Source organism: Hippocampus comes, unplaced genomic scaffold (genome assembly GCF_001891065.2).
Source record: "Hippocampus comes isolate QL1 unplaced genomic scaffold, H_comes_QL1_v1.1 scaffold28, whole genome shotgun sequence".
Classification (NCBI taxonomy): Eukaryota; Metazoa; Chordata; class Actinopteri; order Syngnathiformes; family Syngnathidae; genus Hippocampus; species Hippocampus comes.
In genome coordinates, this window is record NW_017805405.1 from 706,875 (window position 1) to 720,925 (window position 14,051).

Genomic DNA, 14,051 nt, shown 5'->3' on the forward strand with positions numbered 1-14,051 from the left:
TGTGACAGAAGAATGCCCTGTAATTAGTGGAAAAACTGCTCATCATTAAAAATAATCTACAATGAGCAACATACTGTAAAGCATGCACAAATAATTGGGCAAATTATTAGACTTAACACATTTACAATGTGTTAAGTCTAATAATTTCCTCTTTTATTTAATACCACAGCAGCTCGTATGAAACAATTGCTTGCATCACCACAAGAGTAATAATTCATTTGTTGATGGACAACACTCAGTCTTTACAATCCCTTTTGAATGCACACGGACTATAACCGCCTTTGTGAAGGTTAACATATCTTGCATTATTACTGGCATCACAAATCACACGAGCAAACCCTAAAATTCATGCACCCCCTTCCATGGCCTTCATTTTAACAAACAAACTCTTGTTTGTAACCCTTTCTCAAGACCCCAAGTTCGTGGCTGCACACCTCATTCCAGACAGCGACGATCGAGACGATGACAAAGTGTATTTCTTCTTCACCGAGAAGGCCACCGAGGCAGGAGACAGGGAGGAGGCCATTCACACACGTGTTGGACGAATGTGTGCGGTGAGTTCTTTAAATTAAAAAGTGAATATTTTGTATATAGATGGGAATCCTAGAAAAATGGCGGTGTTGTCTTTGGATGAGGTTTAGTTGTAGAAAAAGCCACAATTACAACAAAGGCATTTTTATCCAAACTCTTTAAGTGCAGTTAAGTCTTCTTCCCCATTTAGACAAGGAAACACCACATTGAGCGTGACCGGTGGAGGAATATTTTGTTCTGGCTGTGAGTGAATGCCCCAAATTTGCTTTTGAACAAGAGACCATCCATCCCACTGAAGTTGAGCAGTTTTCCGAGTCCTGCCATGAATAGTGAAAAAAACATGAGTAACTGACGCCACCCGAAAAAATTTTTGAAATCCTGATACTACCCTTTCATGTACCCTGTAACCTGATAACATAGCTGTCCACTGTTGTAACCGCTGTCCCTGAAAGGCTTAATAGTTTAAACTTTATATAAGAATGTACTGTACCACAATGATCCGCCAAAGATGTCATTTCCAATTTATATTCCATCTATCCATCCGTTTTTCGATCCGCTTTATCCTCACAAGGGTCGCGGGGGGTGCTGGAGCCTATCCCAGCTGTCAGTAGGCGGGGGACACCCTGAACCGGTCACCAGCCAATCGCAGGGCACACAGAGACGGACACCAATCCACGCTCACACTCACACTCAGGGACAATTTGGAGTGTTCAATCAACCTGCCATGCATGTTTTTAGAATGTGGGAGGAAACCGGAGTACCCGGAGAAAACCCACGCAGGCACGGGGAGAACATGCAAACTCCACACAGGAAGGCTGGAGCTGGAATCAAACCCGGTACCTCTGCCAACTTATATTTCCATAAATAATAAATAGCTTACAGATGATTTGATTTAAAAAAAAATGGCATCCAAAGTACGTGAGCCATAAAGCGCTTCATTCCCACTAATAGCCAAGGCTAAACTTAGCTCTTCCCTGACAAACCAACTTGTCTAAAAGTATTACTAAAGCATACTTCCTTGACACCAGTTATTGTACTACTTTCCTGTTTAGACAGTCCTTTGGCAGCATCTTGTGGCAACTTAGGCCATTTCAGAAAGAGCACAAACACTGTGTGAGATTTTCAGCGAATCGCTGAACACACAAAAAACACGACTATCGGTGTAATTTGTGACCAGTGAATTAAGAATATGTTTGACAGTTAGGGGATTACTGTGGTACAGCGGTTTGCAATGTGTGAAGACACCATATCGTGTTAAAAATAAAAAATGAACTTGAAATTTGTTAAAGGCAAGTCTGATCAATGTGTAGCGTCAGTGTCTGAGATCGGAGACTTGGGTGAGGTATAAAATCAAGCATGTCATCATTTTACATATATATGTGCACAATAAAAAAAATAGATTTTAATTTCTCAACATTTCATCACACTTTGTGATTTTGGGTGATGTCACTGGGGACAAGAATCTTGTCCAGCAAAAAGGCAGACTGCCATCATGCTCGACAAACTTAGATCATTACTGGACTATTCCAAAACTAAACCTTCTATCTGCCTTGTGCGTTGAGGGTAAAGTCAAGAAGACCCGGTGGTCAGGTGTATCCAGCCTAATAACTTCATCTCACCCTAAGGAACAAAACATCTGCAAAGGAAGTGATTCTCCAATTGTAAACTCGAAGCCAGGTTCCTTTTTGGGGGCGGTTTCTTATTTCCTGGTCGATCCCTTATGGGCCTCAAATTTTCGAACGTTAGCCAAAACCTCCCTTGTGATATACTGTGTAGTTTCACGCTCATGCAAGACGATGTAGAAACAGACACATGATGATCAAGAGAACTCCAGAGAGAGCATTTGGCTAGAAGGCCAGAACCCCAAACTCTCTTGTGAGCTTTCAAATGTTGACATTTCCCTAAAGGGATATAAAAACCTCTAAAATATTTACAACAAAATGAAGCCGTTCTCCTTCCAAAGTACACACAGCTGTCACATTTCGCATCCACAATCCCAAAACGCTCCGCATGATCTTTTACATTCTTTCAGGCTTCGTGCCGCGCACACAAATATAAAGGTATGCAAACCAGAATAAATGAAAATATACTCACACAGTGGTCGCAATACCTTGGAGACTGGGCAAGAAGAACTATGCTAACCCTTTGAGTCCAGCTGACATGATCAGAAGTATAAGTTCCTTCTTATGAAGTCATTTGCTCTCAAGTTGTACGGAGAAGTGGCGTCAAGATGGCGGAACCCCAAAGGTTGAACACAATCCATTTCAGAACGATGGCCGACGTATTTTTGGTCTGTTGAGATCTCACGTGATGTTATCCATAGGATCTGACACCCCGTCAAACACACAAGTGTGGTGTGATTTTAGGTTATGTTCATGATGTCATGATGCCAAATTTTGATTCATTGTTCAATGCCACCTCTTTATGTATTCACTCACAAAACAAAACAAATGTGGTTTCGAAATGTGAGCTGACCATGAAGTCACATTTGCGCCTAAAAAACACGACGACACGTGACACAGTGCGATTAAGGCGTGGCTGCTTTATTTATATAGCGCATTTTGTACACAAGGTAACTCACTGTGCTTCACACAGTTGGAAAAGAACATTCAAAGGCAAAATCCAACCTGTAACAGCAAATTAATTTAAGATATTTAAAAATAGGAAAAAATGCAATTGGAATTTTTATTATAGAAAAGCTCCAAAAAAAAAAAACAATAAAAAATTAAAATAAAAACTTAATCATAGATTATAGGGGGAAAAGCATTGTTTTTAACTTGGATTTGAAATCATTTACACACGGGGATCACTTCAATTCTGTTTGCAGTTTATTTCATTTGCATGCAGCAGAACAGCTAAATGCTGATGCCCCATCTTCGCTTTGAACTCTGGGCGCCACAAATTGACACGAGTATGCTGACCTCAGAATCTTACTAGGTTCCATCAACATTTCTTTAATATATTCAGAACCAAAGCCAGTCAGTCAATTATAGACCAGTAGCGGAATTTTAAAATCTATTCTACAGCCAACTGGGAGCTCGTGGAAAGTCTTTCGGATTGTTCTGATTCTCATTGTTCTGGTAAGACAAAAGTAAATATGTTCCCGCATTTAGATGTCAGTCCCGACACGTGAACTGACTGGTCGCCCAGTGTATTTACCAGTTCTAAAGCATCCTCTCCTTCAAGACAACAGTCTTCTGCTCCTTTGTCAGCCATTGCTTTCTGATGAGTGCCACCTGAGACTTCAGTCGTCTCGAATATCCACATACAAAAGTGGCCTGTGTTGGATTTGACAAACAAAATATTCAACTTTATCTTCAATCTAAGGAAATGACCGCACAGTGTGACAATTGCTTGTCTGTACTTGCTTTGATTATACTTTGTAGAAAACTGGAAATACCTCGCCTAGTAATCATTAAAATAACTCCCTGTTTGAACTTGACTCGTTGAGTCTTGTTGAAGTTTTTTTCCCACTCTTGTTGTTGTTGAAGCGTCACAAATTCAATTGTCTTTTATTCAATTCATAGATTTTGTGTCTGTTTTTTTTTTTTTGTTCATGGCAGAATGACGTCGGAGGCCAGAGAGTGCTGGTGAATAAGTGGAGCACCTTTATCAAAGCCAGACTGGTTTGCTCTGTCCCGGGACCTCATGGCATCGATACACACTTCAACCAACTGGGTGAGACAAACTTTACCAACCAATCGAGCGACCAAATGACCTTCCGCAGTACATCACTAACCTCCACCTTTCTTTCAATGCAAACAGAGGACATTTTCTTGCTCAGAGGAAAGGATGTGAGGAACCCGGATATTTATGCAATCTTTAGTACAATCAGGTACATGACATTTAATGTCAAAAACATTTATTAAAACATTTCAACAGGCTCTCTCTTTTATTTTGTCCCTCACATATTTAATTACCATGACCCTGACACGATAAATTTCCAAGTTTCTAGTTTTCTATTCTGAGGGGAACTATTTTTCTGTGACGCTGTTTCTCCAACTCTCCTCGCCAGTAACGTGTTCCAGGGTTTTGCCGTCTGCGTATATCGCATGGCTGATATCAGAGAGGCCTTTAACGGACCATTTGCTCATAAAGAGGGACCAGATTACCAGTGGGGTGCCTATGAAGGCCGGGTGCCTTACCCCAGACCAGGAGTGGTAAGTAGCTCAGTCATATGTTTTGACTCAAGGTGATTGCCAAACATGCCAAATTTTCTTCTCCGTAGTTGATAACATGTGTTAAATGACCCAATTTAGCACCTGGATGTCACACTTGGACAACAGAATGTAAATACAAGAAGCGATCATTTATTACTTTCGGGAGTCTAAGTGTCTCATTAAGTAGTGAAATCATTTCCCTTCCGCACATTTACTGGCATTGTAACCCACAACACATTTAGCAATTGAGCAATTAATCTTGTGTAAGCGTATTATTTGTATGAGGGCCACTCACTCATGGCCACTGTGCAGAAGTGCAGAGTGGGTGGTGGGTGGTTATGCAACATTGCAAATGAGGTGTAGAAAAGTTTGATATCAGTAAAGTAAACTGACCTCGTGCAGCTGTGATCACTGTGTACACTCCGGAGCCTGTCAACCACATTGCTGTAATTTCAGTTCAAACCTATAAACACACCTACTCACAATCACACGGCGCATGTTCCGCCTCATTTGCCGAGTGAGTTGGAACTTAGTGGAGGTTGACGAATTATAGGACATAGCTGAGGATACCCCAGTGTATTTACTTTGCAGTTTAACAAAGTGTCCAAGGACCAATGAGTTCAACGAAGAGGATCACAAATCTGTTTTAAACAAAAAATTCGGATTCACTAATGAAGAGCTCAGTGTGTAGCTCTAAATCACATGAGGAGGTGGGTTTTGAAGTGGAGCTCCAACCATTGCATATAAAAAAAAAAAAAAAAAAAAAAAACTTCCATACAAATTAAATGATATAATTTATATTATTTTATTTATAATTATAAATGAGGTAATTTGATTAAGACAAGCTGTGTGTCTTCCAGGCTGTGCACAAACGTGCAAAAGTCTTTTGCCTTGCTGGAGTTTGTGGATGAAGAGCCATCAGACAAAATTATACCCTCTCAAAAACGTCAGCGCAGTCAGTGGTCAAAACACAAGTATTAAAAAGTATCTTGGTCAATAAATAAAAGTAAGATTCATATTTATGAAAATGATTCCAGAATTATTAGCCATGACAGACAGAGGCTGCGAAGTTTGACAAAATTAGATAATAATGAAGTTTAATGTGAAGTTTCTGTTGAATCAAAAATGTCTGTGCACCACAACATGTCCAGTGCGCACTGAAATACGCCACCGTATCCAAAATAAACAGGGAGCGTTAATCAAAGTTTTCTGGAATGAAAATAAAACGGAATGCGGACCGTCTGTTTTTCATTCCTGCTGGCTTTTGACGGCCGAGTAAGGAGCTCTGATGGACGTGCCACAAGCCTCAAGCCGAAAATCTTTTCGGATCAAAAATCAAACAAGGGAGAAGAGAGCATTTTTGAGTTCTGCCAAGGAATAAGCCAATGGAATGTCAGCAATGGCTGATTGGAAAAAAAAAAGACTTTTACTTTTGCTGACATACTGTGTTTTGGTCTGGACACAATTTGCACTTTTGATGGAAAATGCATCCATTTATCCATCCATTTTCTATACTGGGTCGAAGGGAGCTAAAGTCTATACTGTACCAGCTGACGTCAGGAAAAATTAAGACTTCTGTACACCCTGGACTGGTAACCAGTCAATCGTAGGGTATATATGGCCAGTCAACCATTCGCATTCACAGTAATTAATAGGCTCCAGTAGTAAACCGTTATAACGGCAGCCACTTAGATCTATCTGTCATCTAAGAGTGAGAAAGCTAAAACAGATCAATGTCTTAAAAGTAATCAAACACAATGGACCACAATGTAAGGACCTTACCTTGTTTGAGTCATTGTGGAATATAAATATTTATTTTTCTTCCTCCTGCGTTTGCTCAGTGTCCCAGTAAAATCACCAACCAGCCGGGCAGAGAGTTTGCCAGCACCAAAGACTTCCCCGACTACGTACTCCAGTTTGCCCGCAGCCACCCACTGATGTGGCGGCCGGTGCAACCCGCCTTACGCCGCCCTGTGCTGGCCAAGGCAAACGTTCCTTACAAGCTCAAGCAAATCGTGGTGGACCGCGTCGAGGCAGAGGACGGGCAGTATGACGTTATGTTCATCAGCACGGGTAAAACTTGTTTCTCCCTTCCAGCCGGCCATGAATCATTGTTTGATTGAATAAAGAAACTGCATTGGTGAAGAATGAGGCCCGGAAATTGAATGATGTGTTTGCTTCTGTTGAAGACATTGGTACGGTGTTGAAGGTCATCGCCCTTCACGGAGGGAACAGCCTGGAAACGGAAGAGGTCACGTTGGAGGAGCTTCAAGTTTTCAAAGTGTGTTTGGTTTAAATTCTATCTTAGTTCTTATCTTCCCGTCGAGCCACATTGGCTCTTATAAAAGTGCACTGTCAGCCTTAGCATACGTTGAAGCACTCATTGCTGTCATTGTTGCAGGTGCCAACCTCAATTACATCAATGGAGATCTCAGTCAAAAGAGTAAGTTCACGTCTGTGTTTCATCAAATCTTCTCAACTTTGAATTGGTTTGGGAAGCTCTCGGGTCATACGGCAAATCCTCCCCAACATATAGCCTTTGTTTACTGCTCGGGTTTGACACTTTCAACAGCCTTAAGGGGATCCAAATAAATTATTTGTAAATTCCACATTGTTCTGTTCTTCTCATGTTCTTCTCTTAATTTTTGTTGTGGATATTCTTTTTAGCACAAGTGCATCAAAAAGTCAAAGTCAAGTGCAAAACACAAACCTTGAGATAGTCCTTGTATCCTCAGCAGCTTTTGTGAGGACCTGGCGTTTCTGATTGGGGTCTTTCTTGACCGAGTGGCAAAGTAATATGGCCTTGTCCGATTGATTACCTTTACTTACTATCCAAAATCATCCTGAAATCTCACATAAACAGGCCATTTGCGGGGGCTGCCGCTGACGCTGTCCCTCCCTTCTTTTGCTCATTAGCAATCCCTGTATGTGGGCTCCCCAGCCGGCGTGGCTCAGGTGAAGCTTCACCGTTGCGAGACCTACGGCAAGGCTTGCGCCGAGTGTTGCCTGGCCAGAGACCCTTACTGCGCCTGGGATGGCTCGTCCTGCGCTCGATACGTCTCCAACAGTAAACGTCGCTTCCGAAGGCAGGACATCAGGCACGGAAACCCGGTGCTGCAATGTTTGGACCAGAATTTTAGTGGTAAATGCGACTTTGACTACAAGTCAATAACACACTCATTTTTGTGTGAACATAACTGTTCCTGTTATTAAGATTCCTGGGAACTGTTTTATCTGAAAATCATGCAAAAATTACACACTGTTGGAGAACCGGAGCATTACTCATAGCTACACAGAACTGCACACACTTTCTATTTTCCTTCTTTAACATTTCCAATGTTTATGCTTGGAATCAGAGGACCTGGAGGAGATGGAGGACCGGGTGGTGTACGGCGCTGAGAACAACAGCACTTTTCTGGAATGCGTTCCTCGCTCCCCACAAGCTTCTGTCATCTGGCTGGTCCAGCGTGATGACCGCAAGGAAGAGGTGAGATGAGTTTTCTGCTTTCGGTTGCGACAGTATATGTCCAACGTACTTCCCTATAAACCACCCTTGCTTGCACAGGTGGGCTGGTCGGACTGAGATGCTACTCTGCTGTCCTGTTTTAATTTGAATCCTAAGCATAACTCTCCTGTGTGGTAAGGGGTGTTACAGGGTGCTGTTCACAGTTTAGCCATCCGAGTATGGATAAAATAAACCGTATTTGACCCTCGTCATCGTCCTTGATATAAACCACAAACAATTCCGATCTCCTGAATTTGGCATTATTTTTGAGTTTCTTCATGGAACGGATTTCACCAGGCCTCTAACTGGATAAACTGGCCGACTATTAGAAATTGCGGAACCAAGATACAGCATTTTAACCGACTTTGGCGGGGAGGTAGATGTCAGCCCTTGACTAAGTGCCATTCTAGTTAATATCATATGATGGCAGGAAGGAAGAGGCCCAAGGGGGTGCAAAGATTTGGACTGCTGTGTAATTTCTGGCAAGCGGTTGCCTTAAAATCTGAGATGGGTGTGCAACCTTGCCACGCGCTTGACTCATTCAGCAGTGTTTTGACATATGGGTGAAATTGAGCAATTATATTTGAAAGCACAATTCTCTTTTGATAAACAATGTCTTGTTTGAGACAATTGACCACATGCCAAGAAGAGTTAAATTCACTGTGATTGTGGCGGCACATGAAGCACTGCCTTAGAACATGATATGGCCACGCCCACAGTGATCAGTCAAAACTGAGCACCTCGGTCAGCCGTATGAGGCATTAGCACCTCTCTAAGTTTCCATGCAAATAAACACCGGGCTGCTGACAAGGCTGCTATATTTGTGTTGGCACCGCACGACAGTCATCGGCGCAAAAGTGTGGAACATAAGCGAGGGGGGGCATGAGGGGGTACAGCAAAGAAGGATGAGGTATGAATGAATAGAACCGCAAGAATGACTTGGTGTTGAGGTATGGAGGATGTGAGAATAAAAGAAGGGAATATAAACACTGACACATTCAATGTTATACTCAAACTGAGAACGATCATTATCTTGGTCTGGCACGCATTGAAATTTGACTGCACATTGTGGTTTGAATCTCTTTACTCCTCTATCCGTTGCTATCGTCAGAAAATTGTTCTGTGTGGTTGTGTGTGAATACTAGCCAAGGATTGTCAATGAGGAGACAGAAATGCACGGCCCAGAACAGTGCAAGAATACATCCTAACTGACAATAGCAAAATCTATCTCTCTGCCATACTCAGGTCAAGATGGACGATCGGGTCATATCTACAGAGCAGGGCCTGCTCTTCCGTCGCCTCCTCAACCAAGATGCCGGCATCTACATCTGCCGTTCCAGAGAGCACGGCTTCAGCCAGACACTCGCCCGACTTAGCCTTGAAGTCCTCCAGGGCGACACCTTGGATGAGTTGACGGCACGGGACAACACTGGCCTTTCTGACCTACTTAAAGACAGATCGACCGGAAGCTACAGGAACTGGATGCCGTGTAGCACATACAACAGGTTGAGTCCGATCGGCCAGTCGCGTATGTGGTTCAAGGATATCATGCAGACGATCGGTCCGTCCAATCTGCCCCATGTGGAGGAGTACTGCGAGAGGATGTGGTGTAACGAGAAGCTGAGGAGGAAGCACAAGAGCATGGTGGAGAAGTATCGGCAGGCTCAGGAGAGCGCCAGGAAGGCCCGCAGCAAGAGTTCCAGTGAGCGGAACCGGACACCGCGGGACCTTAGCGCACGGCAGGAGTGATGGGAAGAAAACTTTAGGAGGGGAACTATAAAAGAGAAAAGAAAGACAATTTTGGGACAGTAGGACCAGGATAGCTGGAGTCGGATTTATGAGAACATAGACGATAGAGTGTAGATGCTTGGTTCTGGTTATCACTCCCCAAATGGATGTCGTGATCTGGAGGAAAGACCGGGCCTGAACATGATGGCAATGTGGACAATGTTTCAAATACTCTTTCATGGTGTCTGTAAATTTAGCGCGTATCAGATGTTAAGACGGACAACCCTCCGCCCCCTTTTTTTTTTTTTCATATTTACCGTACATGCCTCCGGGTAAGTTTCAACAATGCACATTCTATCCATGAGTCTTAAGTGGACAATATACAGATCGCCTATGTCAACATATAGCATTGGATTTCTTCACTATGTATTTATGGGCCACGGCCTTGTTCTGTTATTTCACTTGCCGGTCCAGTTCTGTTTAAGATCAGCACCGTCTCCACTTTATGTTAACCCAAAACACTGACATCGTTAGCTCAACTAGCTAATACTGAAAGTAACACAGAAACGACATGTTGATGGTTCAACAGATGATGAACACATTGCTTTGTTTTCACTACTGAGCACTGAACTTTCCAGAGATGGAGCCAGAAATGGAAATCCTTCTTCATTAATCCTTCAATCATGCTGAAAGAGATCCACTTCATCTTATTTGGTTCAATATGGTACGCAAGGTGACAGGATGACAGATGACAGGACAATGCAAAGCCAAGCAACTACTAATGGAAAAAATGCTCTTCATTACTTTCCATGACTGATTTTTATATCCATGGATTAAACTAACTTTTAAAATGTCACTTGTGGAATGATCTTAATTCTTTGTCGTCAACATTGGAAGATTGTCATAATAATCCATTAATTGATCCATCGGTGTAATGTGTTGAAACGGTTGCCAGAATTGTCCTTGTTTAATAGAAATATTCATATGTATTGTTTCTTTCATGGACAAGTAGACATGACATTGTCAGAAATGTCGACTGTCGCGCCCTAACACTTTCATTGTGATAGTTACTGCTTAAGCAAGTTTCAATGTGTATTTATAGATACATGCTCAAATCTGGACGCTCTCTCACGGCTTAGGAACTGGAAGATTTTATTCTATAAATGAAAGACTTCAATCAGACATTGTCAAATAATAATAGAAGCATTGCTTTGTTTAAAATTTTGGTCATTCACACAATTCTTCGTTTTAAGGCACGGTCTGTTTTCACTGTGGTCCCAGCACACTAAAGCACGTTTGACACTTGCAGTGTTTGTTTTCCTTGTCTGGGATACGGTGATGCTGACTATTAGACTCCAATTAAGGTGTTTTCTCTGCAAATATTGCTCCTTTAGGAGGAGGAAAGGGGGCTGCTTGACAGGACGGTGAAAGATAAAATGTGATGTACTGAAACAAGCCAAATTGCCAAAATTATTTTACCTGAAAATGTGTCACAAATGGGTGCCAGTTGTTAAATTATCCCAGATGCATCTATACAACAGTGCAACTTACAACTTCTGGTGGTTTATTTGTGGAGATAACTTGTAAGTTTTCTCCGTCCTTTGATTGGTATTCGTCCAGCAGTGCTTTTGAAGCTTTTGTTGCTTTTATAACATAATAGTGATAGTATTTTATTTTTTTTTAACTGAGCAGATTTTCAAAAATATCTATCGACACCATTTGAAAAAATTGACTGTCCGTAAAACTGCATTTGCAGGCTGTCAATGCCACAGGTGGTGCTGGAGGATGGTAAAGCTTTTCGCCAATCAGAACCCTGGAAAAAGTCGAAATGGTGAATTGAGAAACTACTCAATCACATCAGTTAACAAAACAAAAAGCAAACAAGCTATTGTATTCACAACCCAACTGTACTTAATGAAAAAGAAATGCGAAATCTAAAAAAATTGATATCTGTGGTCATGTGGTAATTGAAAATCTGATTGCTGAAGCTAATGGTCCTGTTTACGTAGTAGAAGGCAACAACTACAAATTTTCTGTCCCTAATTGTTTAGATAGAAGCATGAGCTGACCGAGATAAGATGGAAAACACATGCTTAAGAATGAATATTGTTAATTGCATATCGCTGTAAGAATTGCTAGCGTGCATTTTTGTGAGTACAGTATTTGTGTATGTAATATACGATGTAACCCTTTAGGTATTAGTGTAAAACAAAATGTTGAGACCATCTACCTGTTTTCCCTTTTTTTTTTTTAAATACAAAAAGGAAAGCACCCACTTTCTCATAATGTTTTGCTAACTCTTTAAAGTGAGCATTCCATTGTTTCATCGTAAGCAAACAGCAATGATTTTATATTAGTGAATCAACTATAGTGAGCTTTGACTGTGTTGTATGGCCCTGTAGTCGTATTTGAGGGCCTACTTCCTATTTAATTACCGCTTCACTCAGCATGTCACATACCAATATGCTATCTAAAAGCATTAAATGTGGATTTTTTTGGTGCAGTTGTTATTTGTGAGATTGGTTCAATTAATTTTACATGAACACTGAAAAAATACAATGGTACCTTGACATAGATAGATAGATAGATAGATAGATAGATAGATAGATAGATAGATAGATAGATTTGCTTCTTGTGCTTGCTGCTAGCTAAGTAGCTACTGCCTAAAGATAGATTCGCTTCTTGTGCTAGCTGCTAGCTAAGTAGCTACTGCCTGTTTACTACTATTTGTGTCGCAGTTAATGTTTGAAAATAATTAGAATAATTAAAAAAAAAGATTAGAGAAATTTTATTACCCCGGCTAAATGTTAAGAGTGTGTTAAAAGAATGTTTTTATTGTTTGTCTCAGAAGGAAACTTCTGCTTTACACTTGTATGACGGTTGATAATGTTAAACTTAAAAACATTGCCTTTACAGTAAATAAAGATTTTTATGATGGTAACTTTTGGACTCTGGAACAAGTTATTCAAACACATATACTGTATATCATTAATCACAAAATGAAATGTTGTTTTGCCAGATGACCAAAATGAGTGTCACAAATTGCAGTCCCATTTCAAGAAAGCACTGCGCTTGTTGGTTTTCATTTTTGCAACACCTGTAGCATCTGTACAACAAAACAATTGTCTCCACCTACTTATCCATCCCGAATTCATCAAAGCATGCCTTTACAGACTTTTCTTTGTGCACCGGGGCTCTGAAGTGATGCTGGAAGCGAAAATGGAATGTTCCTCGATTGTTTCCCACCAAATTGGAAATGTAAAAGTATCCATGTGTCTTGATAAGATGAAGAATTAAGATTCAGGGACAACTAAGGGCTTTTGTCCAACTCTTGACACATTCATGGGATGATTAAGCTGTATGTCCCAAGGCTGTATTCCTTACAGTGAATTACCACAAACTGGACTAGACCGTTTCAGCATATATCTTCAGATAAGGGTTTCCTGCCTAGACTGCCCATGTTAGGCTGTATTCCACTGTGCTTTGGTTTCAATCGCGACACACACAGAGCTAAGGGAGGAAATCAATTAAGCAATGCAGAGTTTTATGTTTGAACACGTAAGATCCAGGAATGCCAAGCCAATCCTCAGGGAGCGGGTCACAGATTTACAGGCTCCCCAATGACTAATGATGATTAATCAACAAATGGGGGAGAGCTGACCAAAAGGGGTGATGTTTCAGAAACATTTTACCTCAGCAAAAGGCTCCTATTTATCAGCGCCTATTTTTCTTGAGGTCAAATGGATCATCGTTACAGGCTACACATGATGGAATAATATATGTCGTATCATAACCAGGAAGCGTATTTAGTTCTCAGTTCAAACCACTGTGTGAATTATAAATCGTTTCTTGGGAGGTCATAAGAGGTACCAAGCTATTCAACTACACATGATGTACCTATAATAGGCAATTGTTGCAGGCATGTCTCCATTGATGCTATGAGCACTGAACATGGACTCCAGCAGTGAAAGACAGCACCGCTTTCTTGTCCTTGTGAGGGTGAGGGTTTGGCTCGGGTTACTCTAACCCAAATAGATTGCTAAAGGAAAATAAAACATGGACACCTCGTGGGAAAGGGAAGCGACTGAGAGTTGATTTTTAATGTAATGTGTTCGACTCCACAAAAA

General features: G+C 41.3%; 1 protein-coding gene across 1 annotated transcript in view; it reads left to right on the forward strand.

Moving 5' to 3' along the window:
* The window catches only part of sema3bl (sema domain, immunoglobulin domain (Ig), short basic domain, secreted, (semaphorin) 3bl), a 50,751-nt gene extending 38,943 nt beyond the window's left edge, over window positions 1-11,808 (forward strand). The window contains exons 7-16 of the mRNA XM_019873103.1: window positions 412-554; window positions 4,095-4,209; window positions 4,297-4,366; window positions 4,547-4,691; window positions 6,533-6,764; window positions 6,881-6,972; window positions 7,093-7,134; window positions 7,608-7,833; window positions 8,048-8,178; window positions 9,442-11,808. Coding sequence (XP_019728662.1) covers window positions 412-554; window positions 4,095-4,209; window positions 4,297-4,366; window positions 4,547-4,691; window positions 6,533-6,764; window positions 6,881-6,972; window positions 7,093-7,134; window positions 7,608-7,833; window positions 8,048-8,178; window positions 9,442-9,945 — 1,700 coding nt within the window. The 3' untranslated portion in view covers window positions 9,946-11,808. The remainder of the gene's footprint in view (window positions 1-411; window positions 555-4,094; window positions 4,210-4,296; window positions 4,367-4,546; window positions 4,692-6,532; window positions 6,765-6,880; window positions 6,973-7,092; window positions 7,135-7,607; window positions 7,834-8,047; window positions 8,179-9,441) is intronic.
* Window positions 11,809-14,051: the final 2,243 nt, after the last annotated feature.